General features: G+C 34.4%; 3 protein-coding genes across 4 annotated transcripts; 1 reads left to right on the top strand and 2 right to left on the bottom strand.

Moving 5' to 3' along the window:
* Positions 1–1,584: 1,584 nt before the first annotated feature.
* Positions 1,585–2,334, bottom strand: LOC108330380 (uncharacterized). The gene has a single exon (XM_017564866.1). It carries the CDS (start codon positions 2,332–2,334, stop codon positions 1,585–1,587), a length of 750 nt encoding a protein of 249 aa, XP_017420355.1.
* Positions 2,335–17,979: 15,645 nt separating this feature from the next.
* On the bottom strand, positions 17,980–22,248 carry LOC108330963 (probable Histone-lysine N-methyltransferase ATXR5). Of its 2 annotated transcripts, XM_017565563.2 has the most exons (7): positions 22,133–22,248; positions 21,601–22,027; positions 21,419–21,499; positions 19,240–19,469; positions 19,007–19,107; positions 18,715–18,927; positions 17,980–18,442 (listed from the first exon to the last, which is right to left on the bottom strand). In XM_017565563.2, the coding sequence occupies exons 2-7, from the start codon at positions 21,956–21,958 to the stop codon at positions 18,283–18,285; spliced, it is 1,143 nt and encodes a 380-aa protein (XP_017421052.1). In that variant the 5' UTR covers positions 21,959–22,027; positions 22,133–22,248; the 3' UTR covers positions 17,980–18,282. The 2 variants fall into 2 exon arrangements, with proteins under 2 accessions (XP_017421052.1, XP_017421051.1); XM_017565562.2 differs by lacking the exon at positions 22,133–22,248 and having other exon boundaries at positions 21,601–22,108.
* An 820-nt stretch (positions 22,249–23,068) lies between these two features.
* On the top strand, positions 23,069–24,123 carry LOC108331172 (protein MKS1). The gene has a single exon (XM_017565814.2). The coding sequence runs from the start codon at positions 23,176–23,178 to the stop codon at positions 23,821–23,823; it is 648 nt and encodes a 215-aa protein (XP_017421303.1). The 5' UTR covers positions 23,069–23,175; the 3' UTR covers positions 23,824–24,123.
* The last annotated feature ends 1,726 nt before the right edge of the window (positions 24,124–25,849 follow it).

A 25,849-nucleotide genomic window follows, 5' to 3' on the forward strand; every position in this document is an offset into this window, starting at 1 on the left:
CTGGCTTGAGTAGTAACTCGTGTTGAACTCTTTCTTCATGCTAGTGCCGACTTTTACCTCTTTTCTCTCGCTTTCTTCTCCTATATTAAAGATTTCAACCTCTCCTTGATGGGGTTTTATTTCTTTAGAATCTTGCTTCACAAATCTCATTAACTCTGGAGAGGGTTCCGGGTCAATCATAATCATCTTCCATGTTATTGATAAGGTGCTCAAAATTAGGAAAATCAACATTATTGTTTTCAAAACATTCATTGTCATATCCGTATTATTTGAGTTAAAAAATTTAAGACATGAGATGATGAAAAAAACGAAACAAACATGATTTAATGTTAAAACAAATGCAAAAGAAAGTGTCAACCCGTAATGCATGAACCCCAAGGCTCCGGGCAAAGCAGTGAGGTTAATTAAAAAAACGATTACATTTTAATAAACATCACAAAGAAACTCTTTATCTTTCAGTTCTTGGGTTTGCAAATACTTCTTCTTTATCCTCGTAGTATATTTGTAGAGACTTCTATCAATCAGATCTTGGAGAATGCTTCTAAACTTGGTACACTCATTAATGACAAGTTCGGCTCCTGGATGGACTCCACATGCCTCCTCAAGGTCACCTTTGCTCCTTAGCAAACCCAGTTTTACCAGCTTTTCAAAAATGAACCTTTTAGAACTTCGAATTTCACTCACATTCTTTACTGGCTTGCGTCATCCAACCTCGATGACATTTGTTGAGGCATTTCCATGCTCGATGAGGGGATTGAATTCAACACTAGGTTTGTCCTCTTGGAACTTCAACCATCCTGCATCAATTAGCGATTGTACTTTGAATTTAAGGGACATGCACCTTTCCGTTGAATGCCCAACGCTTCCCCCGTGAAAATCGCATCTCGCATTTGCATCAAAACTTTTGCGGTATGGAGGTTGTAAGGGTTTCATTGGGCAAACAGCGGCCACACCCTTCTTAAGGAGATGGGGTAATAGTTCCGTATATGTCATAGGAATGAGAGTGAAATTTTTCTCTGGGTTCCTCCTAGGATGAGCACCTTGACAAACGTTCTGATTGGGACCCAAGCCAGCTCTAGCGCCCCAAGCATTATTTGAAGCCTGTTGTGGTTGATAATACCCTGGCAGTCGAGATGTTGTTTAGGGACCAGACACTGCATTGTTCACATAAGGAGGGTAACTCAGGCTTGGTTGATAGTTATGAGTGGGCGCCTGACCTCCCCACATGGGTATTGCTGATGTTGCATGCACTCCCCCTTCTTTCTCTTTTTCCAGATTAAAAACAGACTTCTTTGGAGTGGTGGCTTGAGATGCAATTTTCCCATTCTTTAACTCGATCTCGATCCTTTCGCCTATGATGATGATATCAACGAAATTGGAAGTCATATTGCCAATCATATGCTCATAAAAAGGTGGTTGCAGTGTGCTCATGAACATTGCAACCATCTCCTTGTCATATAGAGGTGGCTCAACTTGCGCTGCCAGCTCTATCCATCGTTGCGCGTATTCTTTAAAAGACTCTTCCTCTTTCTTTGCCATGTGGTGTAATTGTAACCTATCTGGCACAACATGCATGTTGTATTTTTACTGCCTTACAAATGCATCTTCCAGATCTGCCCAAGAACGGATATGAGAGGAATTCAAATGTGTATACCAACTCAATGTCACTTCAGCCAAACTATCTTGAAAGAGATGGATAAGTAATTTTTCATCATGAGCGTAAGCAACCATTTTTCGGCAATACATGGTCAAGTGGTTCTTAGGGCATGTGTTACCCTTGTACTTCTCGAATTCCGGCACCTTGAACTTGTGTGGAATTGTCACTCCTGGGGCTAAACTCAACCTCGCCACGTCACCAAACCCGTAACTTTGAGAACCCTCTATGGCTTTTAGCCTGTCTTCCAGTACTTCAAGTTTACTTTTCTCTTCTTTAGTGCCCGTGTGCATGGTGGCCTTAGTCAAAACATCATGTGCAACAATTATGTGAGGAGACTTGGATGTTTCATTCATCTTCGTCTTTGTCGTGAGGATAGGCCCTTGAGTACTAATGGGAAGTACGCTATTGCTTATGGGAAATTCCAAAGAAATGTGCTCTACCTCTGAATGATCTCCAATGGGCGGTGTGTAACCTGGTGGCAAACCATACATTGAAAACGTGAATTGTGTGCCCACAGCGTTATGTACTAGAGGGTGACCATTATCCTCAGCCTTTACAGACGAAGTCTCTCCTACAGTCTTCATAGCTTTCAAAGCCTCCAAGATTTGACCGACCTGGTCTTTTAGTTGGCTAATATCGGCCTTTACAGCTTCACGTTCCTCTTCCCAAGCTTCCATAGCCTTAGAGTTTGCTCGAGTCCTATAAGGATGTCGTGGAAGTCCCACCGTTATTTTTTACTTAATTTTATACTGTTTTGTTAATTTGAATTAGATGAAATTGAATATGCAAAATTGATGCATGCTGATAACAGGCGAAAATCACTAGTTCTTGATTCATGTGATTTCTGCTATGACCGGTAAAAAATGTTGCTAATGTATATGATGTATGAAAATGCATGTGCCAAATAATGATTAAAGGGCAACATGTTTTTATGCTTTTAAGGTAGGTCTAATGTCTTAAAGTCTAAGCATTATATATGCAATCTCACAGGGATGGATTCCTAAACCTAAATCAAGGCCACCATAGCTATGGTCCTTTTCACCGCTTTTCCACAACAGTTGAAATGCAACTAGGTGTGAAATTGCAAGGAAAGAGAACAGAAACTGGCTAGGCTTCTCACGATAGCCAAACTGGAAATAGTCCAGACGTGACACCACTACACAACCCCTCTAATTCTATGTTACACTCAGACCCGGGTCTAGGGTCCCACTCATTATATAAAATAATAACAACGAATATAAATAAACTACCAAAATAAATAAAGACAATCATATATAACAAATAAAGGAAAAATAAATAAAATAGAATAAAATAAAATAAAAATAAAATAAAGTAAAACCACATAAATTTTGCACATTTAATTAACAAGGCCTATTTCTCTAGCATCCCCAGTGGAGTCGCCATCTGTCGCAACCGGGATCGCGACGGGACGGCGAACCGAAAAACAAACGGGTTTGAGAAACAGATTTTGGGAGTCTCCACCATAATTTATTATGGAAAAAACTATGGAAAACCATAAAATAAGACGTGGTCTACGAACAATAGATTTTAGGTTCAGGAATCGGTTACGCGTAAGGAAGGTATTAGCACCCTATTACGCCTGCCTAAAAGCAATACCTTTAATTAAATATATAACGTTGACGTGGTTTTTTCAAAATATTTAATTTTCCCTAAAAATAATTATATAAAGAAACTAATAAGAAGCAAAAAAATATTTTTTGTTTTATGAATCCGACAAGGATTGACCTTACTCCTACGCATATCCATTTATGATGGACAATCAGGGATCACGTAGTTCTTTATCTAGAAAAACGTTTGTGAAGTTTGTTTGAAAATTATTATGGATTGTTTGGGATTTTCCAAAAGCGAACCCCGACAAGGATTGACATTGTTTTTTTTTTTAAAGATTTTTGTATTTTCTATTTGAAAAAATATGGTGGGAAAAAAAGAAAAGGAAAGAGACCGACCATAAGTCGATGCGTACCCATACCCTTTATTTTATGATTTAATATTTTTTTTAACAGGAAAATACGTGATAAGAAATATTTTCTTTTTTTATTTGTTTTTTGAAATTGTTTATTTATTATTTATTTTTTTAAGTAAAATTTAAAAAAAATAAATATCACGTGATGCGGGAGATATAACCAATACCAAAAGAAACGCAAAAAGATATTCTTTTTTATGAAAAAAAAATTATTGGTGAATAGTAACAAAAATTAAAATCTTTTAACAAAAACCTTCAAAGTACAATAAAAAGAGAAGGAGAATGGTGTAGAGATGACATACCTTTCTGGCTTTAAGTATTCCCCCAGTTCTCCCTTGGTATATTATTTTGGCAGAGTTCCTCTAGCATGAGAACTTACCTTCCTCTATATTCTCTCCCATTCTTTCTATCTCTATTATTTCAGAGTGTATCTCTCTCTTTTTGTTTTCGTCCCCCTTTTCCATGATAGGGTGTGTATTTATATACACACATTGTAATATTATGGTAATCTTGCCCTTAATTGTGAATTAATTAGCAATAAACAAAATAAGGAAAGAAAATGCCTTGGTTCCAAGAAAAAAAAATCAAATAATATTCAAGACATTGATTATAATTATTGTCAGAAAATTTATCCATCTTTAAAATCATATTTTCCTCTTTAAAAGCAACTGACGCAACAAATTATATTAATATACTATTTTAGTTATTGACATAACATTGATTCAAATTATTACCATATCAAACTAATATTTCAAAAATATTTTCTAGTGATGTGTCCTGCATTAAGGAAATTTATTTTATTATTTTCTTTTTTCCTTTTCTTCTTTACCCACCATTAATTATTATTCTCTTATTCTTTATTTTTACCTTTACTTTTAATTTTTTATTTTTATTAACTTACCCGAACGAAATTGGGTGTTGACACTTGCTTTTTCAGTGTTTAAACACCTTCTAATTGATTATATAAAGTTGCTTGAAGCATCACTTGAGCTTTAGAAACACTGGCACTCATTTTTGGGTGTGAAATCAAACTTTTAAAGCCACTTTTCTGGTGCAGTAACCATTTTTAGTGATGTTTGAAATTTCCATTTCTTCAAATCTCATTTCTAGATTGGGAAAATCTATGTTTATGTTTCGAAATGCAAAGATATGATTAAAACAGTATAGAAAAATCATAAAAGTCAAAAGAAAACCAAGCAATCCAGTTTTGAACCCCAAAACCGAAAATTCCAAAAATCTGCACTTCTTTGGGGACTTTCATCAAACACTTTGAAAATTATCAAACAGTTTACTACACTACTTTTGGCTCTTCGTTTTTTATTTTTCTTGCGTTTTTAATCTGATCTAGTGCCTCTCCTAGGTTCCTTTTGTGTCCCTCTATTGATGCAAAGCTTAAAATCATTTGAAATCAACTTGTTTGGCCTCCAAATTGTGCCACAAAGTCTGTTACCCGAAATTCAAATCTGGTGCAGTGCATATTTTTGTTGTGACTGGTTTAGTGTGTGGCAGGGTTCTGTGACGTTTTGGTGAGGCTTCCAAGGTCCAGAATCCTTGCTCCAAGGGGTAGCATACTAGGAAGTCGAAGGGTTGCTGAATTGGACAAAGAGTGAGCTATAAAAGTAGCAATTTGGCTTCATTCTCAGCAGCATTTCACCAACTTGGCACCACAATTTCCATCCAGTTTTGGCCAGCAAAGTTGCAGAATTTTTAGCTCTTCATTTTGTAAAACTTTAAGCATTGTACCAAGAATCTTTTCAAGCTTTGTATCACGGAACCTTTGAGGTTTAATTGGTTTTCATGTTTGCAACTTAAAGTGACTTGGAAAAATGCTTTTCAAGCAATTCCAAGTGCACAATTATTAAACATTGTAATAGCTTAGTTTCCACTTCTTAGTGTGAAAGTGTGTCAAGGAGCTCAAAGTGTCACTTAAACTTTCACTTAGGATCGCTTAGCATTTTCCATTTGCATTTCTTTACTTTACCTTGCTTGATTGTCTTTTATGTTTTAAGTCTCTATGATACATAGGGGCGCGTTTCATTTAGTTAAACCTTCATTTGGTTTCTAGGGACATTTCATCTTGCATTCAAAAAGCTTTTGAAAGATTTTTACCTAGAAACTTAGGTAAGAAACAACCAAAGAAACTCTGGCTAGGAAGGACAAGGTTCTTAAGCTTGACCATTTGTGACTCACCTCTCCTTCTTGGGAGCTATTTGGTTCATTTTACCTCTAAAATCTTTCTATAAATCCTTCACCAAAAATCTAAAAAAGTTTGTGAAAAGTTTTTAGACTCTTTACTTGTGCAAGTTTTTCAAACTCTTGTAAAAACCTTTCTTTCTTACTTCACAAGTATGAGTCACTCAAGTGTGCAAAGTAGTATAAAAAATGATTGTGAGAATGTGCAATTAAGTGAGGAGCTTAATAGAACTCAAGCTCAACGTAATAGGACTAAAGCTGAGCTTAATATAACTTAATCTAAGTTTCAACTAGCTCGACAAGAGATAAATGAGCTTAGGCAAATGGTTACTAGCCTCACGCTTAACCAAAGAGGTCAAAATCATGTCGAGTCTTCTCATAGGCAAAACAATGATCGTGGTGATCATCATTCCCATCATAGTGACCAAAATGTTTATGATGGTCATCATAATGACTACTATCAACACCAACCTAGAAGACACCACCATCATAGAGATCATTAGGTGGAACCAAAACTTGACCTTCCCCCCTTCTATGGCTGAGATAATGTAAAAGAATACTTTGAGTGGGAGATGAAGGTCAAACAAAGGATGTAAGGAGACTACACCATCCAATATTGGAATGAGCTCAAAGTAGCCTTGCATCGAAGACATGTGCCAGCATATTATGCAAGGGCGATCATGGACAAGCTCCATAAACTCCAACAAAGAAACATGACTGTTGAGGAATATCGATAAAAGATGGAACTACTCATGTTAAGAGCTGGAATCAAAGAGGAAGAAAGATTAACCATAGCTAGGTTTCAAAGTGGCCTTAACTATGAGATCTGTGATAAGGTAGAGCTTTTACCTTACCTAGATCTCAATGATTTTGTTTAGCTATGTGTGAGAGTGGATGAGAAAAATAGAAGAAAAGCTTCCACTAGAAGGACTTCCCTTACCACCTCCATATATAGGAAAGATCCTAAGAGGGAGGGTAGTCCATCGAGGTATGAGGAACCTCGAGAAAAAGAAAGAGAAAAACATAAAGAGAGAGTGAGAGGAAAAGAAAGAGAGAAAGAGAGATAGCGAGAAAGAAATACCTCTCACAAAGAATTTTCAAGGGAAACAAGGGGTAGGGAGATCAAATGTTTTAAATGTGGGGAAAGGGGATACTATTCTTCTAAGTGTCACACAAAGAGGTCAACCTACATGCTTGAGCATGATAGAGATAGTGAGGATTCTTCCTCGAGTGAGTCTGAGTCGTCCATATCTGAGGAAGAAGCCTTACCTTGTGAAGGAGAGTTATTGTTGGTAAGAAGACTTCTTGGAAGTAAATCTAAAGAACTAGAACAATCCCAAAGGGAAAACCTATTTAGAACAAGATGCAAAATCTTTGCAAACACTTGTTCATTAATTGTGGATAGTGGTTCCTCTTGCAATTGTTGTAGTTCTAGAGTGGTGGATAAATTGGACTTACTTACTATTCCTCATCCCAAGCCTTACAAGCTTCAGTGGATAAAAGAGGATGAAGAAATAGTAGTCAACACACAAGTAACCATACCAATATCCATTGGCAACTATGAAGAAAAAGTTTTATGTGATGTTGTTCCAATGGATGTTAACTTCTCAAGAAAAAAGGAAGGAGAAGAAGGTATGTATGTTGTTAACTTCTTCATTCACAGGTAAATACCTTGACTCTTCTTCTCAAAAACATCACTTTGTTTCTTCATTCCATCAGGGGGGATGCTCAAAACAAAGTGAAAGAAAAAATGAATTAAAGGCCAAGACTACTTTTAAAATTTTTGTCAAAAGGCCTACATTTTGTCTTCTTATCTTTGTATACATCCTTTTAATCATAATAATTTTTGATATTTTTTGTAGATATACATTTGATCCCGGCGGAAAAACAACAACCAAAGTTGTGCTTCTTTCTTTCTTCCCGATTTGAGGACAAATCGTTTTTAAAGAGGGAGGGAATGATGACACCTCCTTTAAGGACTTCCCATCCAAAGAAGTATCAACTTAGACTAAGACTAAGAAAGGGAAGTGAATAAAGACTTTCAACAAAAACTCTTTCCTTATCTAAGTCTTAGATATATTTACTTTGCTAAATAACATTTGCATTGTTTTGTAGGCCTTTAATAAAGGTTTAAGATCATGGAGAATCAATCAAAGAAGCTTGGAGAGCCAAAGGAAGTAAAGGAATCAAAGAAGAGTTGAAAATAGGTGTTTTTCGAATTGGAGAAGATAGCTTTTTCAGATTGGAAATGCAAAGGAAATTGGCTTCCGGAATGGAAATTTGCTCAACCACCTGCTGCTCACGCTTAGCCATTATGCACCAAATTTTTCAGCATTTAAAACACGTTTTTAATGTGTTTCGTGCGAGACTTACGGCCCAAGCTTGGATTACGTCTTCAACACACTTCTTTTGGCATTCTTTAGAGCTTTGTAGATCAAGTATAAAGCCCTCTCTTCACCTATAAAAGAGAGGCACTCCCCTTTGTAAAATCCAACTTGAATGATATATTGAAGTGCTATTGAGATTGCTCTAGACCTCTATACTTCGAGTTCATCTTTTAGTGCTAATTTCGCACCTCTTCCTCTAGCTTCCTTCCCCTTTGGAAGGCCTTCTGAGCTTGAGAAACCTCACACACTCACCAAACCTCTACTGAATCATTCATCAAACACCTGGTGTGCATTCCCGTCTTCATTCTTCAACTCATTTCGCTACCACGATTCTGAGTTTGGAGGAGCTCTCACTTGAAGTGTGGAGCCGCTTCCATCACTTTGCAAGCTTCTAAGATCACTAAAGAAGAGTACCTAAGACGCTACTAAGTTTTGGCTGCAAGTTCCATGCCAAAAGTTTTAAAAACGTGTGTCTTTCAAAAGTTGAAATCTGGTGCAAATTGGATGAGCGTGAGCAACAGGTGGCTGAGCGCATGACAGGATCTGGAAGGCAATTTTCCTTTGATTCCTATTCTGAAATGCAACTGCTCCAATCTAGAAAACATCTTAAATCTTCTCTTCTTTGCCTATTTTGCTCTCTTTAGCTTGGCAAGCCTCCTAGGATGCATAGGCATGGTTTCCAACCTTTATTGGTGACCTACAAAACAATATAAATGTATTTAGAAAAGAGAATTCATCTAAGACTTAGATAAGGAAAGAGCTTTTTGTTAAAAGTCTTTATTCACCTCCCTTTTTTAGTCATAGTCTAAGTTGATACTTCGTTGGATGAGAAATCCCTAAAGGAGTTGCCATAAAAATTTCATTTCATTGCTTGTAATGGTCTTTTATACTTTTAGCATCATTCAACAACACTAAACAATGTTGTACCATGATTCAAAATCAATGGAAAGCAGCTGAAACAATTTTTAAAGTTTCAAACCAGAAAAGAAATTCTGCAGCAGAATAAAGCAAAATTAAAAAAAGATTTGCTTCTTTGGTGCTTTATAGCTTGTATCACCAAGGCTAGAACAATTCTTCATTGCCTTTATTGGTAGATTTATAGCTTATCTAGCACTTGAACTCTAGCAAATAAAAAAAACCAATAGAACAGGATACCAAAACAGAAACAAAACTAATACTGCATCAACAAAGTGCACATGAGTAAGACAATACTGAAATTGAAAAATGAAGCTATAAATGACACAAACAAGAATGATTCAACGTTTAAAATGAAAAGTAAACATGCTCACACAATGGAAACACTAAAACAATGACTGAACATGATAGAACAAAATAAAAAAAAAACTGAAAACAGTAGCTAGAAACAGAAACAGAACAACACATGTGGCACACAAATGAAGTAGAAAATGGAAGGAATGACATAGTTATGGCTGCATGGACGACCACAGCTCTGGATACCACATGATGGAAGCCAACTCCAGCTGGAATCAAGCCTGAAGTACCTTCACGAAAGAACCAAAACAAGTGCAACAGAAATGGATGAAAATAAGGGATGCTTTGATGTGTTTAAGTGGAAGAAGGTGAGTGTATGAGACCTCTCAGCTCAGAAAGCCCTCCTACAAAAGGAAGGAAGCTAGAGGAAAGGGTAGAGAAATCGAAAATCAAGAGTGACTAAAGAGCAATAGGGTTGGAAAAGAAATTCAACAGCATTTCACTAAGCTCAAAAGTGAATTTTATAATAGAGAGGCCCTCTTATTTATAGGTGAAGAGGGAACTCAATTTTGGCCTAATTCCCTCCAAAAATTCAAATAAAAGTCGAGCTTGGGAGCCAAGTTAACTGGGTCACGCTTCCCACTCCAAGCACCAAGGAAAACATGTGGATTTCAAAATCTGATACATAGTGGCTGGGTACGCCAAGGTTGTGGCTGGGCGTAGATTGCAATCTGGACGTCATTTCCCTTTGTATTTCTAATCTGGAAGCAAAGCTGCCAAATTTGGAAAGTCTTCATTCTTCTCCCCTTTTAAGTTCCTTTGCTTTCCTTGGCTTTTCAAGCTTCTTGGGTGGCTCAATCATGGTCTCCAAGTTTTATTAGACCCTACACAACAATAGTACAAATATTTTAGACAAGAGAAGAAGGATTTTAATAAGTAACCTTCCATAGAAGCAAAATGTTAGGTGATCCTTCTTCTTCTTGAATCTTCCTTGCCATGGCTCAGTAAGAGGTCCAATGTGATTCCTTGATGGTCTTCCATCAAACAAGGCAAGACAGAAAACAACAAATCAAGAATCAAGAATAAAGAAATTAAGGATGTAACTAATCATGAATGTAAGTTCCCCTTACCTTGGCTAATACTAGGGCTTTATCTACACTCCAAGGATCACAACAAATATCCCTTTGCACTAGAGTTTTCTGAAGCTAAATCATTTTCTTCTCTCCAAGAATGTCTCTCTCTCTTTTTCTCACCTTTAAGAGTTAGGTTTCTGTCTTATTTTTCTAATGGCCAGAGTTTCTATAGGAGGTGTCTAATATAGTTACAATTGTGTGGAATATCTATAGGGCCCTCTATTTATAATAAAAGTTGATAAAGGGTTATAACAACCAACTCAAATAAAAGATATAGATAAGATAAAATAAATTTATCTTTAACTTATTAATCCTAATAAGTCCCTATATAATATATTCTATCTTAATATTTTTATTTTTATTTATTATAATTAATCTATCAATAATAAACAATATCTTAGAATATTTTTTAAAATATCTAACAATATCTAATAATGATTTTTCCTAATAATAATATTTCTTTTAATCTTTAAACCCAAGAAGATTATATCCCCTATTTTCTCTCAACCACTTCTTAAAATAAAAACAACTAAATCTTATAAAATATTTATATAATATAATTTTAATATTTTTCCATATTATTTAATTTGCATGGTTTTCCTTTCTACACCTTCCTATTTTAATTTTTACACCTAATGAATAAAGTATAAAAGTCCATTTTTCCCTTAGGTCAAAATATAAATAAAATAACATAACAATTATGTTCTTACCAAATTGTACACTCAATAACACTAATTTTCACACAAAAACACTAAAATCACAAGAATGGAGTTGCGCACTAAAATCACAAAAACACAAAAACATTAATTTTAGTTGGATCTTACATTGTCACCCACCACTCACTCTATCTATTCTACCTATTACACATCTCCATTTATGTAGGAGAAAACGAAAAGGGAAAAGGTAAAAAAGGGGAAAAACCTAGTAACGACTTTGGCTTCACGATTCTTCTTCTAACTAACTCTTTAAATACCAACTGCTTCATTCTTCTCAGTCCTTGGATTATCTCTTTCTTCTTTGAAAATTAGCATGTGAGACTTGATTGTTCTTCAAGCTTTTGGATAGGTGGCATGAGCACGAGCATCTTATCTTTGCGTTCTCTTTCTCTACACCTAAACCCTAGCAACTTTTGAATCGTCAAAATAGTGCACGTTTTTAAGTGGAGTTGTGCATTTCGCTTAAAGGACTTCAGCCCAATCCAACACAAAAATGGTGCACTTCAGCTCGTTACTGGCCCATCTCAATTCGTTCGAATTAAGCACCATCTCCCCTTACTTCTGTTGTTGACTTTCCAGCCTAGTTGACTAGAGGCTAACCTGCAAAAAGAGAGAAGTTAAAGAAGGGTTAAACAACAAAAGAAAGAATAAAAGCCTATAACAAAAAGAAATTTTATTTTTATTTTGTGAATATTTTTCTAATAGGAAAAGAACCTATTTATTTAAAAATCTATTTTATTTAACTAAAAAGAGAAAATTAATTGTATTTCTATCAAAGCCCTATTTTTACCCTATTTACACTAATTTATCTTATTTCTAGAGAATTAGAAGCTAAAGTGGCCTAAAAGAAGAGTCTTATCATAGAAAAATAGGGAAAATAGGGAGTTATCAATGCTTCAAGGCAGCTTAAGATTCATAAGAAGAAACGCCCTACTGATGACTTGGAGTTAGCAGCGATGGTGTTTTCCTTGAAGATTTAGAGGCACTATTTGTATGGTACACAATTTCAGGTGTTCAGTGATCACAAAAGCTTAAAGTATTTGTTTCATCAGAAGGAATTGAACATGAGACATATAATATGGATGAAGTTTTTGAAGGATTTTGAGTTTGATCTATTGTACCATCTTGGTGAGGCGAATGTAGTGGTAGATGCTCTAATCAAGAAAAAAAATTCATGTATCTTATATGATGGTCAAGAGTATAGGTTTGATCAAAGAGAGGCAATTGTTAGATATTGGGCTCTAGAAGATAGTGAGTTTGCTAGGTTTAGATCAGGCTAGAGATTTTTTGGTTGAGGGCTACTAGGATTTTGACATTCAAAGGCAAGGTTTGTGTTCTAGAGGATGTGAAGTTAAAGAGGTTGATTCTTGAGGAAGGTCATCAAATTCATTTTAGCATGCATTCTAGCATGACTAAAATGTATCAAGACCTCAAGGAATCATTCTGGTGGCCTAGGAGGAAGAGGCATGTAGCATAGTTCGTAGCGGCGTGTTTGACCTATCAGAGAACTAAAGTGGAGCATCAAAGACCTGGTGGTTTGATGCAGTAGTTGGATATGCTTGAGTGGAAATGGGATAGCATTGCCATGGACTTTTTTACTCATTTACCACGGACGGGTAGAGGTCATGATGTCATCTGAGTTGTAGTGGACAAGTTGACCAAGAGTGCTCATTTCTTGGCAGTGAATGTAAATATGTCAATGGCAAAGCTGGCATAATTGTACATCAAGGAGATAGTGAGGTTCCATGACATACCTTTAAGTATTTTGTTAGATCAGGGTCTTAGATTCACTTCAAGGTTTTGGCAGTCTCTTTAGGATGCGCTAGATAGTAGGTTATGGATGAGCTCTACATATCATCCTCAGACAAATGGTCAGTCAGAGAAGAGGATACAATCTTTAGAGGATCTGTTGAGGACATGTGTGTTGGATCATATGGGAGTTTGGGATGAAGTGTTGTCATTGGTGGAGTTCACTTACAATAATAGTTTCCCAGCAAGTATCGACATGGCACTATTTAAGGCATTGTATAGCAAAAGGTGTAGGACGCCTTTGTGTTGGTACTAGGATGGAGAAGCAGTGTTGATAGTGCCAGAGTTGCTTCAGTAGATCATGGAAAGTTTAGGTTGATACACAAAAAGGATGAAGGCATCTCAGAGCAGAAAAAAGTCTTATGTTGATTAGAGACGGAGATCGCTTGAGTTTGTAGTTGGGGACCATGTCTTTCTTTGAGTGACTCCTATCACTAGTGTGGGAAGAGTTATTCGTTCTAGGAAGTTGTCTCCTAGGTTCATTGGTCCTTATTAGATTCTACGTCGTGTGAGACTAGTGGCTTATGAGATAGTTATGCATCCTCAATTGTCAAATCTTCATTCGGTATTCCATGTTTCACAGCTTAATAAGTATGTGTTAGACCCCTCTCATGTACTTGATGATGTATAAGTCAGAGATGATCTTTTAGTGGATGTTCAGCCTGTTGGGATTGTGGAGAGTCAGACTAAGCAACTTAGAGGAAAGACGACCAGTTTAGTTAAAGTTGTCTAGGATAGAAGAACAGGTGACTCTACGTGGAACTTAGAGGAAGTCATGAAAGAGTTTTATCCTCACCTGTTCTCTGATAAGTCTAATTTTCGAGGCCAAAACTTTGTGTTGTTGAAGAGAATGTAATAACCTAGAAAATAGAGTATTAGAGTTGATAGGTGTTTTAAAATAATGAGACTGAGTATTTTAATTTTAAAATAATTCAATAATATAAATAGAATTTCATAAACTCGTCTCATTATCTAAAACACTCGCTATCTCTAAAGAAATTTTTATCTGAGTTCCCTCTCCTTCTCCATACAAATTTCTTACTCCTCGATCATTTGTTTAACGATCAAGAAGTGCCGAGGAGATCACCGTAGTGCATTCTCCAACATCTACCGATCAATTTCTATTATAGAGCTAGTGAGTTTCAACTTATTTTTCCTTTCGTTCATAGTTTAAGGCCATCCATAAGGGTTCTTATTTCATATGTTTCCTTGGCTTTCTTTTCTAGTTCTTTGTTGATTAGAGGTTCTAAGGATTCTCTTTTATCACAATTCTAAGTTTTGCAGGTGTTTCTAGAATTCCTTGAGCTCTAAGTAAGGGTAGTGCACCATGTAGAGCTTGGTCGCATTCTCTTTAAGGTAAGAGAAGTTAGTGTTTTCTTTTTCAATTGAGTTATGATGTATGAACTGATAATTAAAATTATACGAGTGGAATATATGTTGATTTTTATGCTAGAGATGAGTGTTTTAGTATTAAGTGTGTTTAAATGATTAAACTTAGTTGAATGAATCTGTTTGGATTTGATTATTGTTTGGAATGTTGTTGTTTTGAAGTGTGTTGATGATAAATTGGGTATAATGATGAGAATAAGTGGTTTATGTTGAGTTATGAGTTCTTTTGGATCAAATATAGAGGTTTTGAGATGTGACTTTTAGAAATAAGGGTCGGAGACAAGAAACAACAATTTAGGACATATTGTATGGTCATTTGAAACTTGTTGATACCTTAAGTTGAAGAAAATATGAATGGGAAATAGACATGAGACAATAGGGTGATTTTAGAAGGTTTTAAGTACCATTTTAAAGGTTTTGGGTGGTGAGATTTTTATGTAGTAGGTTTAGGCTGATGTAGAGGTTTTGGGTTTGTAGTTGGATGATTTGTAAATGGTTTAGACCCCTAACTTGTTAAGTTATTGCTTTGAAAGAATGAAAGTGAGGTTAACTAGTTTAAAGTAGTCAAGTTGGGTTAGGTTAGTTATTTTGAGTTAGAAACTTGTTTTTAGATCATTCATAGTGTCTAGAAGGTCATAAGGATCAATTAGATATGTGTAGTAAGTAACCAAGCTAAGATTAAAGGTCGTTTAGGTTCTGGTGTGGCGCTTAGTGGTAGACAAAAGGGCCTGAGTGCCAAAAATGTGAGAGGTTTAGGGCCCAACAGCAAGGGAGTGGCGCTCAGGCGCCAAAATTGCAAGAAGAATGGCGCTCAGCGGTAGAAGGGTGCCACTTAGCGCCACTCTAGAGGGTTTTCTTCTTTTGTTTTCCAGTTTTGTGACTTTTGTGGTTTGTTCTGAGTATTGAAATGTATATTATGACATGTTTTGGTACATTTTATGGTGTGTTATCAATGGTTTGAATGCGAATTGATGTATGTTTCAAAGTGAGATCGTTTAAGAGTTTCTAAGGAGAAACTCTAAGTGTTGTATCAAGTGTTATTAGTATAAATGTAAGAAGCCTGAATATGGGGGTTATCCTGACACTCTAATGATCATTCATGCTCAATTAGAGAGAGGTGAGTTATGTCGTGAGAGTAGCAGGAAGTCCTAGCCTGGGGTCTTTCTCTTTTTTGGCAAAGGGCGTTTTAACGAACTAACTTTGTATGATAGTTTTGAGTGTGTTAGTTGTTCCACCACACAAGTGCAAAACCCGTCATGGCTCAACATTTATACTATATCTGGATGGTCAAGTCTAGGTTTATAGCATGATTAGGATATTTGCTTTATTCTGTATGAAATGTGATATATGATGCAATTTTTTTATATACCATGTTGGATTATTTTATCATTAGCTTACCATTTTTTTATGCTCTTTGTTGTTTTGTTACGGTGTGTAAATTCTCGACCATGAAACATCTGGTGGGTGTGAGCAGAAGGAGATGATGGGTATTTGGAGCGAGCTTTAGGTGAAGATGACACTGATGTGTAGTTATCTTAGTATAGACTTGTGTTCTTTGGTTTTAGATAAACCTTTTTGTACATAGTTTTGATTTAGGATATTATATATAAAGTTAATTGTAGTTATGTTTTGTATGTGACTTTATATTCTCCTTTCTAGTTAATTGTTCTATAGTATTAACTATGTGATGATTCTTATATAGTAATTATACTATTTTAATGAGATGTTATACAAATTCTTATAATTAAGCTATTAAATCTCATATAATTATGTTGTGCATAATTACATACTTAATTTAGATTACACGATTATGTATACATACCTATTTTCAATACATAATAAGATACACATTTAAATTATCTTTCTCTCTCACACATGCAATGATTAGCGATGAAAAATCAAAACCCCTATAGTAGAGAAGAAAAAACCCATGAATTGAATTCTTAATAATAAATTTAATTTTAATTTGTACCAAATTTTATATATATTTTTGTTTAATATGTCTTTAATATATGATGAATCGAGTTAATTATATATTTTATCTCATTTTATTAACTATAACTTTTAAAATAATTATTATAAAAATAAAAACAAAATTGTCATAGAGATCCATTTGAAACTTAATAATGGTATAAAATACTTTCAATATTATCAAATTCATGCATTATTTCTTGTTTTCTCTAAATAACTTTTGTTAATTAAGATTTAGGAATAGAGATGTTTCTGAAGAAATTATTTTATAACAACGAGTGTATAAATTATTAAGATGATATTGATTCTAAGTAATATTGAAATAGATATTTTAAATAACTTTTCTAAGCTTGTGAATGAGAAAAAGTATAATTAAGAAAAGAAACTTTTGAAAGGTAATCGATGCAATTTTTCAACCAACTTAGTTGACTAAAAATGGTAATCCAAAATTACCAGTATAAATTGTTCAACTTTCCATGTGATGATTACCAGTATAAATTGTTCAACTTTCCATGTGATGTATAAACTAGAGTGACCTATTCCAAAACAAAAATTGCACTCTTCATATGTTTGTCGATCAAAGTGGTAGACCACAACTGAAATAGTTGACCCACACAAAAATCAATATGGAAGATGCCATAGTTTTCAAAAGAAAAATAGTTCAAGCATAAATAATCTGCCAAATAAAACAGCAACCTATGACTTTACTTTGGAAGAGAGATTTAAAACGAAGCAAACCTAGATAAGAGCCTAAAAGAACTAATTTAAGATAAGTCCAATACCTTTCATAAGTTATTGAGGGAAGCGATTAAAGAGATTTAACAACTCATGGAAGACATAAGAGTTATAAGTTGATTTTGTTGATTTAGTGGTAAAATTGGAGAAGAGGGTGAAAGATTATGGATTCAATTCCTCACTAACGTTTGGAAGGTTTGAAGTGAATGATAGAAAAAATTGTGGATTCAACTTCTCCAGTAATAAAAATACTAACTACTAACGATTGTGTTGGTTGAAAGTTCCAACTCTATTTCAATGAGAGGCATTTACATCTCTACAAAAACAAAACAAAACATTGTTAAACTACATATCAATGTGGTGTCCTCATTTAAAAGAGATCCCATTGTATAAAGATCATACAAATCACAAAATTATAATTTACTAAATGTATACGTGCTCCAGAAATTCTAAACTAAATTACAATAAAGACTAAAACAAAATATCAATTTCGAAATTTCCAACATGAATTTCATTCGGAAATTGAAATATCTGCCTAATAATGCTCATTTAATCTGATTAAGGTAAGGTGTGCATACAAAACATAGAAAATGCATACAAGAAAAACCTTTAAATGAGAGAACTCTAAATAAGTATTTTAAAGTGTATTCATACTTCTTATCTCTCACGGCTTAATTAGGTTATACAAAACAGGATTGACCAATATTTCATTCAAAACCAATATTCAAAGGAATAAAGATAAGGAAAACAAAATAAAGATCTAACGCAATCTCTTCAAAGTAAAGACTGATGATCCTTTAAATGACTTAAAATTGTATTGATGAAAAAATGTATATCTCATCTTCTGAGATATAACCTAAATGAACAAAGTTTCCTGAGGTACTCTAAGCCGCATAATTGAGCAGCTCTACAGCATAAATTACAACGAATTTCCTATACCGGTAATTTAGGAAGAAATTTGTTGAATCTGCAAAAGCAATGAGTTGAAAATTTTAAGAATATAAATAAAATCCTTTCCCGAGGATCTAAAGTTGCATTCCAATTCTCCCTCATAGCAGGTATTTTATGTCTTTTAGTAGGTATTTATGTCGTTCACTTAGACAAAATGATGAGTCGGGTAATGATACTCGTAACCATTGTAATCATAATAAAGCCTTTCTCCCTTAGAAATGTCACGAGTAGCAACCAAAAAGACCCTGCATTCACCACCAACATTGTATCTCACACATTTGCAGTTTTGTTTCTTCCTACCTTCCCTGCATCACAATTGGTTTAGCGTTAAATACAATAAATTAAGAGTTAGCAAAATCATAGTACATGAAAAATAAAAAAAGTAAAGTTTGAATCTTAAAATCTTCAGCTCTTTAAAGAGCATTCTAAAGCCAAACAATCTATACATTGGAGTGCAAGAAGTATGTCAACATGAGAGAAGGAATCTTAAGTGAAATGATCCGTTTAATTTGTTCCCCTATACTCTTGTAATTCTTTATGTTCAAGACTTGGTAGGAGATAAACAAGACACGCTTACTGTGTATGATTGTTTATGCCACTTATAAAGCGAGCGATGTTTCCACGTTTATCAGCACAGATAACAAGACTTTGACAACTTTCTCTTCCAAGAAGAAGGGTCATCATGCTATCACAATCATCACGTTCCCGGTTGTGAAGGTAATCCACATCGCCAGTGTATTCAGCAACAATTGTCATATCCTTGATTAGGTCATCAGCCTCAACAGTATACCTACAGCACAATCACGAAAAGTCATTAAGATATCACAAGTTGATTTCCTATTTCACGGTGATGAGTTCAAGATGGGTACCCTTGACACGAATCGTAAACAACCATAAAGGGAGGGAATTCGCCTCGTTTAGACATAGCAATACAGTGTTCTACGGTCTCTAAGTCTTCCTTGGAAAGAATCTGAGAGCAAACAATAAAAACATTTAATCAACCAATAACACAAGGGAAATGTGCATACTTAATTAGTTAGCCTGTTAGATACAGGTCCATTTATAGGGGTACAAAATCTATAGAAAAATGATTATCTGAAACCTGCATGTCACCGTTTTCCAGTTCGGCTCGATTCGCAGATCTAGGAGCCATTCCAGGCAAGTATGTGAGGTGATCACAGAATTCTATATTTAATGCTGTTAAAGCAGAAGCAAGGGAACCCATCTGTTTCAATCTCTGAGCAGGATCTTTTGTAGGAACAAATGGTAACAATCTCCTTTTTCTCTTATGTAATACCAGAGGTCTTGAACGTTTCCTACGCTTCTTTGCATCTAGAAGTTGAAAACAATAAATCAAGAAAATAAATTTCCAATCATATATCATGAGTTTAGGATTATATAGACATTCAACAAAGTTAAGGCATAGGTATACTGAAAAGTTCCCGCTACAAACTACCTGAATATTCAGAATATGATCATATAAGTTGAAGCAAAGTATCTAAGTATTTTTCTTTTGCCTCCTTTGCTAAGAAAAAACACCACATAAAGATTCATGGTACATCCATCCAGTGTGAAGTAAAAACAAACATGAACTAAGAAATGTTTGCTACTCTAGCAAATAAAAGAAAACAAGAATATATTTCATCAAAAAATTAAGCAAATATTGAAATTAACATGCATCATTTATTCTGCACCCTTCATTACATGTAATGAATAGCTCGCTTAAATGCAGAGTGTACGAAAATTTTTTCCAAGAAGCCAAAATCTTTCTAGTTTACATGAAAAGTTGTTGTAGTAACTTTATCTGTTGCCAAATGACATATCGTTTTCAAATCAATCTAAATCTACAATATATCGTTTTCTATTTCCACAATCTGTATATAAATCATGACTCCACCATTTATTTTATTTTTCTCGTTCTTTGGAAACATTAACTATGCCGTCAAGTAATGTTTACAGCCTTTTGTTTATCTATTCCAAATATCATTGTACTTTACTTCTCAACTGGGGCTCAAATTAATCCATTCAGGTTATGCTGCAAAAAAGAATAATATCATGACATTGATTAAGAAAACATCAATTTCATACACTGAAATTTGACCTAACTGCTATTAATTTTGTTCAGTCTTAGCTGCAATTTATATAAACATTAGAAGTTTCACATACCTTTTTAAATTAAGCATACAAAACCAAGGGAATTTACAGTTTAAAGTTATTCATGAAAGAAATAAATAGGTCTAGTATACTTTTCTACAGGCATGAAGGCATATATATGTGTCTTAAAACAAGTGTGAAAAACTACCTAATCCAACATCCACACAGAATTTGCAAAGACATTTCAAAAGAGGATTATCATTTTTACTGTTTAAAAACCCCGTGAGAAAAGACTACTGTAATTGCTACTAAACCTTTAGACATTTGATGGCCTCTTTTGCCTTCAAACAATAGGTTTCAGATAGACATTGCATGAGGCAGATTGCCCCAAAATCTGCAATCTCAAAAAATATGAATCTTTTCATCCGCTTCACCTGTATCTTTCAAGTTTTCATGCCAAAGAAAAAAAAAATACTAGTCTTCTCATCCAATATCATGTTTATTCAATTCAATCTTAATGTCAGGATAATGAAAAAGAAAGACATATAATAAGAAACAAAAAATAACTTTAATGATACATGTTCATTCAACTAATAGCCACAGTAATTGAAGTTACCATTAATTTGTCTATTTATGATATCTTCAAAAGCACAGCAAATCCAATTTAACCATCCATTTGGTAATGTCATCAATAAACACCATAATCTAAAACAAATCAAACTATAAGTTTTCAGAGCTCTGAAAACATCAGTACTCCCATATCCTAAGTAATTCAAAAAGAAAAAATCCACAAGCATGGAACAGCATTCCACAAGGCTAAGTATATTAAGTCCCACCCAAGCATGCATGCTGCATTCAGAGAATGTTAGTACAAATTCCAAAAGATCATTATATGGACTCATTATATTGCATATCACTATTAAACTTCAAACACAAAAGCTAAATAACACACATAATTCATGAGCCGATCTTTTATGGCCAAGTATTTTTTTCATATATGAATGACCGAAAACCAACACTCCACACTACAACCACAAGCCAAAAGTAAATTGGAAACACAATTCAATTCACTCAATGCACATTGTTCTCGAAATGATTGTTCAAACAAGGATTTTGAAAAAAGATAAAGAGTAAATAACAGATAACAATCAGAAAACAAAAGAAACATGTCTGTAATTAATTATTACCCTGAGAAGAACTCTTGTCATCAGCATAAAAATAACTCCTCCGAATCCCGAAGAAATCAATTATCCTCTTTTGCGAGAAAGCTGAAACAGGCAGACACAAGGCCACATTCATAATAAAAAAAAGGTTCGGACAAAAACACAGCAGAAAGAAACACGTTAGGATAAGTAAAAGAATCCCTTACACCGCACTCTCTTCCCTCCCTGACACTTAGGACAAAGCCACGATCCAATCGGAATTCTCACGACAATCGGCCTCACGCATTTCATGTGGAAGCCTCTGTCGCATTTGTCGCAGAGAAGCAGCTCGTCCGACAGCTCACCGGAACCACATTGCTCACACAACAGGTCACTGTAAGTCTCTCTTTCCACCACCGCATACTGGGCACGCGCCATAATGTCTGACATCAGCCGGTACTTCTTCGCCGGCGGCGAGTCATCATGGAGCTGACTCGAGGAGTCGTTGAGCTGGAACGGCGCCTGCGTGCGGCGGCTGAAGCCAACGTGTCTCTGAGCCGTAGGCGAAGAGGTGGCTGGAGGCATGGCGGATTGAGAAATTTTCGAAACAAAAGGTGCAGAATTGAAATTTATATTTTCGAGGAAACGGTTTTCCTGAGTTGGAGAGGGAGAGGAGAATGGTTGTGAGAACTGTGGCAACCAAGGAAGGGGAAATGAGAAAAAATAAATAAAAAATAAAAAAATTAGGAAAATAATCACCCAAATAGATTTGTTTCCGTGTTTTGTTTATTTGTGCTTCTTCTTCTTCTTTTTCTGTTCTACTCGCTCGGAGGAGAGAGTGTTGCTACGAGCCATGACGTGGAGCATTGTTAGTGGTTTTGTTGTCGTGCCTAAGACCCTTGCACTAATTTTCATGATACATTGTTCCTAGTTTCTCACCAAGTCGTAGCCGTTCCCGCATATTAAGACTAAAACGTCCCTGTTAATCGGTCAACGCTCATCCGGTTTTATTTTTAATTATCTTTTTTTCTGCATAAATAGGTAGGTTTTAAATTTTAAATGATATATACATTATAATAAAAAAATTCTGCACAAAATTGTATTTCCAATACAAAATTAATAATTCTATGGCTATAAAGATTTCATTACTCTTTTGAATTTTTTTTAAAGAATTCTTTTTGTTTAATTTAAAACAACGTTACTTATTTTATTATTATTATATATATTTAAATATTTAGTTATCTTAATTATTTATTTATTTATTTATTTTGATTTATAAATAAATATAAAAATAAAAAATATAATTTTTTTATTGAAATAAAAACTATTTTCATTAATTTATTGTATTTCTTAATTTAAAAAAAAAAACTTAAAAACAGAACTAGAAGAATATATTATATCTTCAGAAGCTTTTAATGCTCTTCTTCATTAATTATATTATTTATTATACTTTGTGATATCATAAATGAATTTCATTAGATAAGAAATCATATTTCTGTTTGTTTATAATAATAGCATTTGAATGTTTTTTCACCTAAATTTAAATAAATACTCCAGTTATTCTATTTTTTTCATATGATTTTAAGTAAGTTACATTATTATTACTTTAATGTATAAAAAAATGGGGTTGGAGTCAACACACCTTCCCTCAAAAGTCAACAAACTACCATATATCTATTTAGTCCCAAAAGTAAATCAATTCAGTTCAAAACTTGGTTTAATTCCAATCTTTCTCGTTTCTCAGCCTCATACCACAACCTTCTCTCTATTTCTCACCACACCAGATTATTTCTCCCCTCCGCATGAACCCGCCGGAGATTCCTGCCGGCGGACCCCTGCCTTCCAAGAAAGAGGTTCAGCTCCAGGGGCCTCGCCCGCCGCCTCTCAAAGTCAGGAAAGAATCGCACAAGATCAAGAAGCCGCCACCGCACCCCGTCGTCCACCACCACTCCCACGCACCACCGGAGCAGAATCAGCCCCAACGGGAACCAGTGATAATCTACTCGGTCTCCCCAAGGGTCATCCACGTCAAGCCCGGCGACTTCATGGACGTCGTGCAGCGCCTTACAGGAGCCGCCTCCGGCGAGGACCCACCGGTCAGAGTGGGGGATGTGTCGCCAGCCGCGAGGCTGGCATCGATTGAGAAAACGAGTCCATCGGAGAGGGAGAAGGTTTTGCACAGCGGAAATGATGACTTGATGTGGATGTTAGATGAGGGAGTAGAGGTGCGTCAGTTTCCAGGGATATTGTCGCCGGAGCCGGGTACCTTGCCACCGATTCCGGCTGTGTTTTCCCCGGCGAGAGAGGCGCTAACCGCGTCATATTGGAACGAGTTTTCCCCATCTTATTGGTCGCCGGCGAGTAGCTTTTTAGCGAGTCCGTCGGGGTTTCTTCCCATGGCCGTGGCGTCGCTGCAACCATCTCCGAACCCGTTCAGCCTTTTCGACTAAAAATAGGTTTTTTTTTTTCACTTGGTTTTGGTGATTATTGAGAATTTTGACATTAGTGGTGGTTCTTCTTCTACCTAGTGCCACTGTTTTTGTACAACTTGTAGAAAAAGAAGACTAAGACTTTTCCATTTGCCAGCTTGGTTTTCTACTTCCACACAATTAATAATTATTATTATCATTATTTTTAACACTCAGCTGCTTTCTTCGTTAACATCTTTCTAATTTTGTAATTTAGCATTTGAACCCAACAGGTTGTATTTCACAATTTCTAGTAATATATATATTTTGACTGTTGTCATAGTTATTGTTTTTCATTCAAGAAAATATATAATTTGTGTTTGTTTTATTGAAATATATGAATGCTACAAAATGTCAGAAAAACTATCTAAGTGTTCTTTTCATTCTGATTCATTGCCTTGGAACAGACTTGGATCTATGTTGAATAGCTTATAGTGAAAAAGATAGTTGATAAAAGTAAAATTAATTTAGAGATGTTGTACAAAAGGTGAATTTCATTTTTTTAATACATTTTTTACAAGAAAATGTATTAATTGATTTGTAATGTTGGTATGATTGGAGTAAGGTTTATTTAGAAAAATTAAGAAATTTGGTCTTTGAATATGTACTTGTTTGAGCATTTTCAGATTATACACTATTGAATTATGATTATACAATTGTTGGAAGCATGCCAAATAAATAAATAGAAGGATCATTTATTGGCCACGTAATGCATACAAAACATAACTAATAAAATAGATATAAATAAGAAGAATCTTGAATCAAATATAGCTCAAGCACCATGGTTCCATTTTTTTCTTCACCACCTTTCACTCCACGCATGGCTTTGAAGTCTTCTTGCTATCATTTATCTTCTTTTAATTAATAAGGATATCTTTACCCAAGAACTAAAATTTTATTCATTGAATTGCTGAAATTTATTTAAGGATATCAACTGTTTGAATAAATGGTTTTTCTACACTAAATTAATTAGTGATTCAACTTTTGATTATGTAATTAGAAAATAAAATTATCAGGTAATTATTTCATGTAACATATTTCATTATTGCACCTTTCTTCAAGTTATTGTGACATATTTTGAAGCATTGGCCATATCACTTTCAAATTGCAAGAGTCAAAATCAAAGGATTTAGTATCAAAATTGGGAAATAATATAGGAGACCAAAAGACAACACAAAAAAAAATAGAGATAAAGAGAAAAATCCCACAACATTTTGGAAATTTGAAACATATTTATGAGATTTTATAATATCATGCATATGTGACTATGTGTATCAAAGTTTATGAAATGAATAGATTTCTGTCCAAATTTTGACAAAGATTCTAATTCAATTTTTTTTCTTCTTGAGATTATTCCATCTATTTCAAATGCCTTATAACATATAAGGAGATGATATCATGATAAAAGTAAAAGTAAATGTGAAAATCAAACTCTATGGTCAATTGAATGAATATGATAATATGATACAATATATCTATATTTATTGAAGGGATTATATGCATACTATCTAGAAAACTGATCTAAAAAAATCATGACATTTGACAAATATAGTTGCTAATAAACAAGTTGCAATAATTTATGTGCAACTTGTGATTTTGTGTACTTAAATAGTAGAATTAAAGATGAACACAACAAATTATAGAGTGAATAGATAGTTGGATCTTTCCTACATGCTAAGATTTAATTCCTAATTATGTGTAACAAAAATATTTTTTTAAAATAGATAAAAAAATATTTTTGTTATCTTTAATTATATTTCGAAAGAGATTAATACAATGAAAACTATTGATTTTAAAAATGAAACCAAAACTAACGTGTACTAGTATACATGTAAAAATAAATTATATCAATAAAGGCAAATTATCATATGATGTTTTTATACCAAAATAATAAGTAAAAAATTATTATTATACATAATTATCAAATAAAATATAATTTTAATTGAAATAACAAAAACTATTATTCAAATGAACCCCCTAAAGAATGTTGAAGCCTAAATTTTGAAAC

Source organism: Vigna angularis, chromosome 4 (genome assembly GCF_016808095.1).
Source record: "Vigna angularis cultivar LongXiaoDou No.4 chromosome 4, ASM1680809v1, whole genome shotgun sequence".
NCBI classification, from domain to species: Eukaryota; Viridiplantae; Streptophyta; class Magnoliopsida; order Fabales; family Fabaceae; genus Vigna; species Vigna angularis.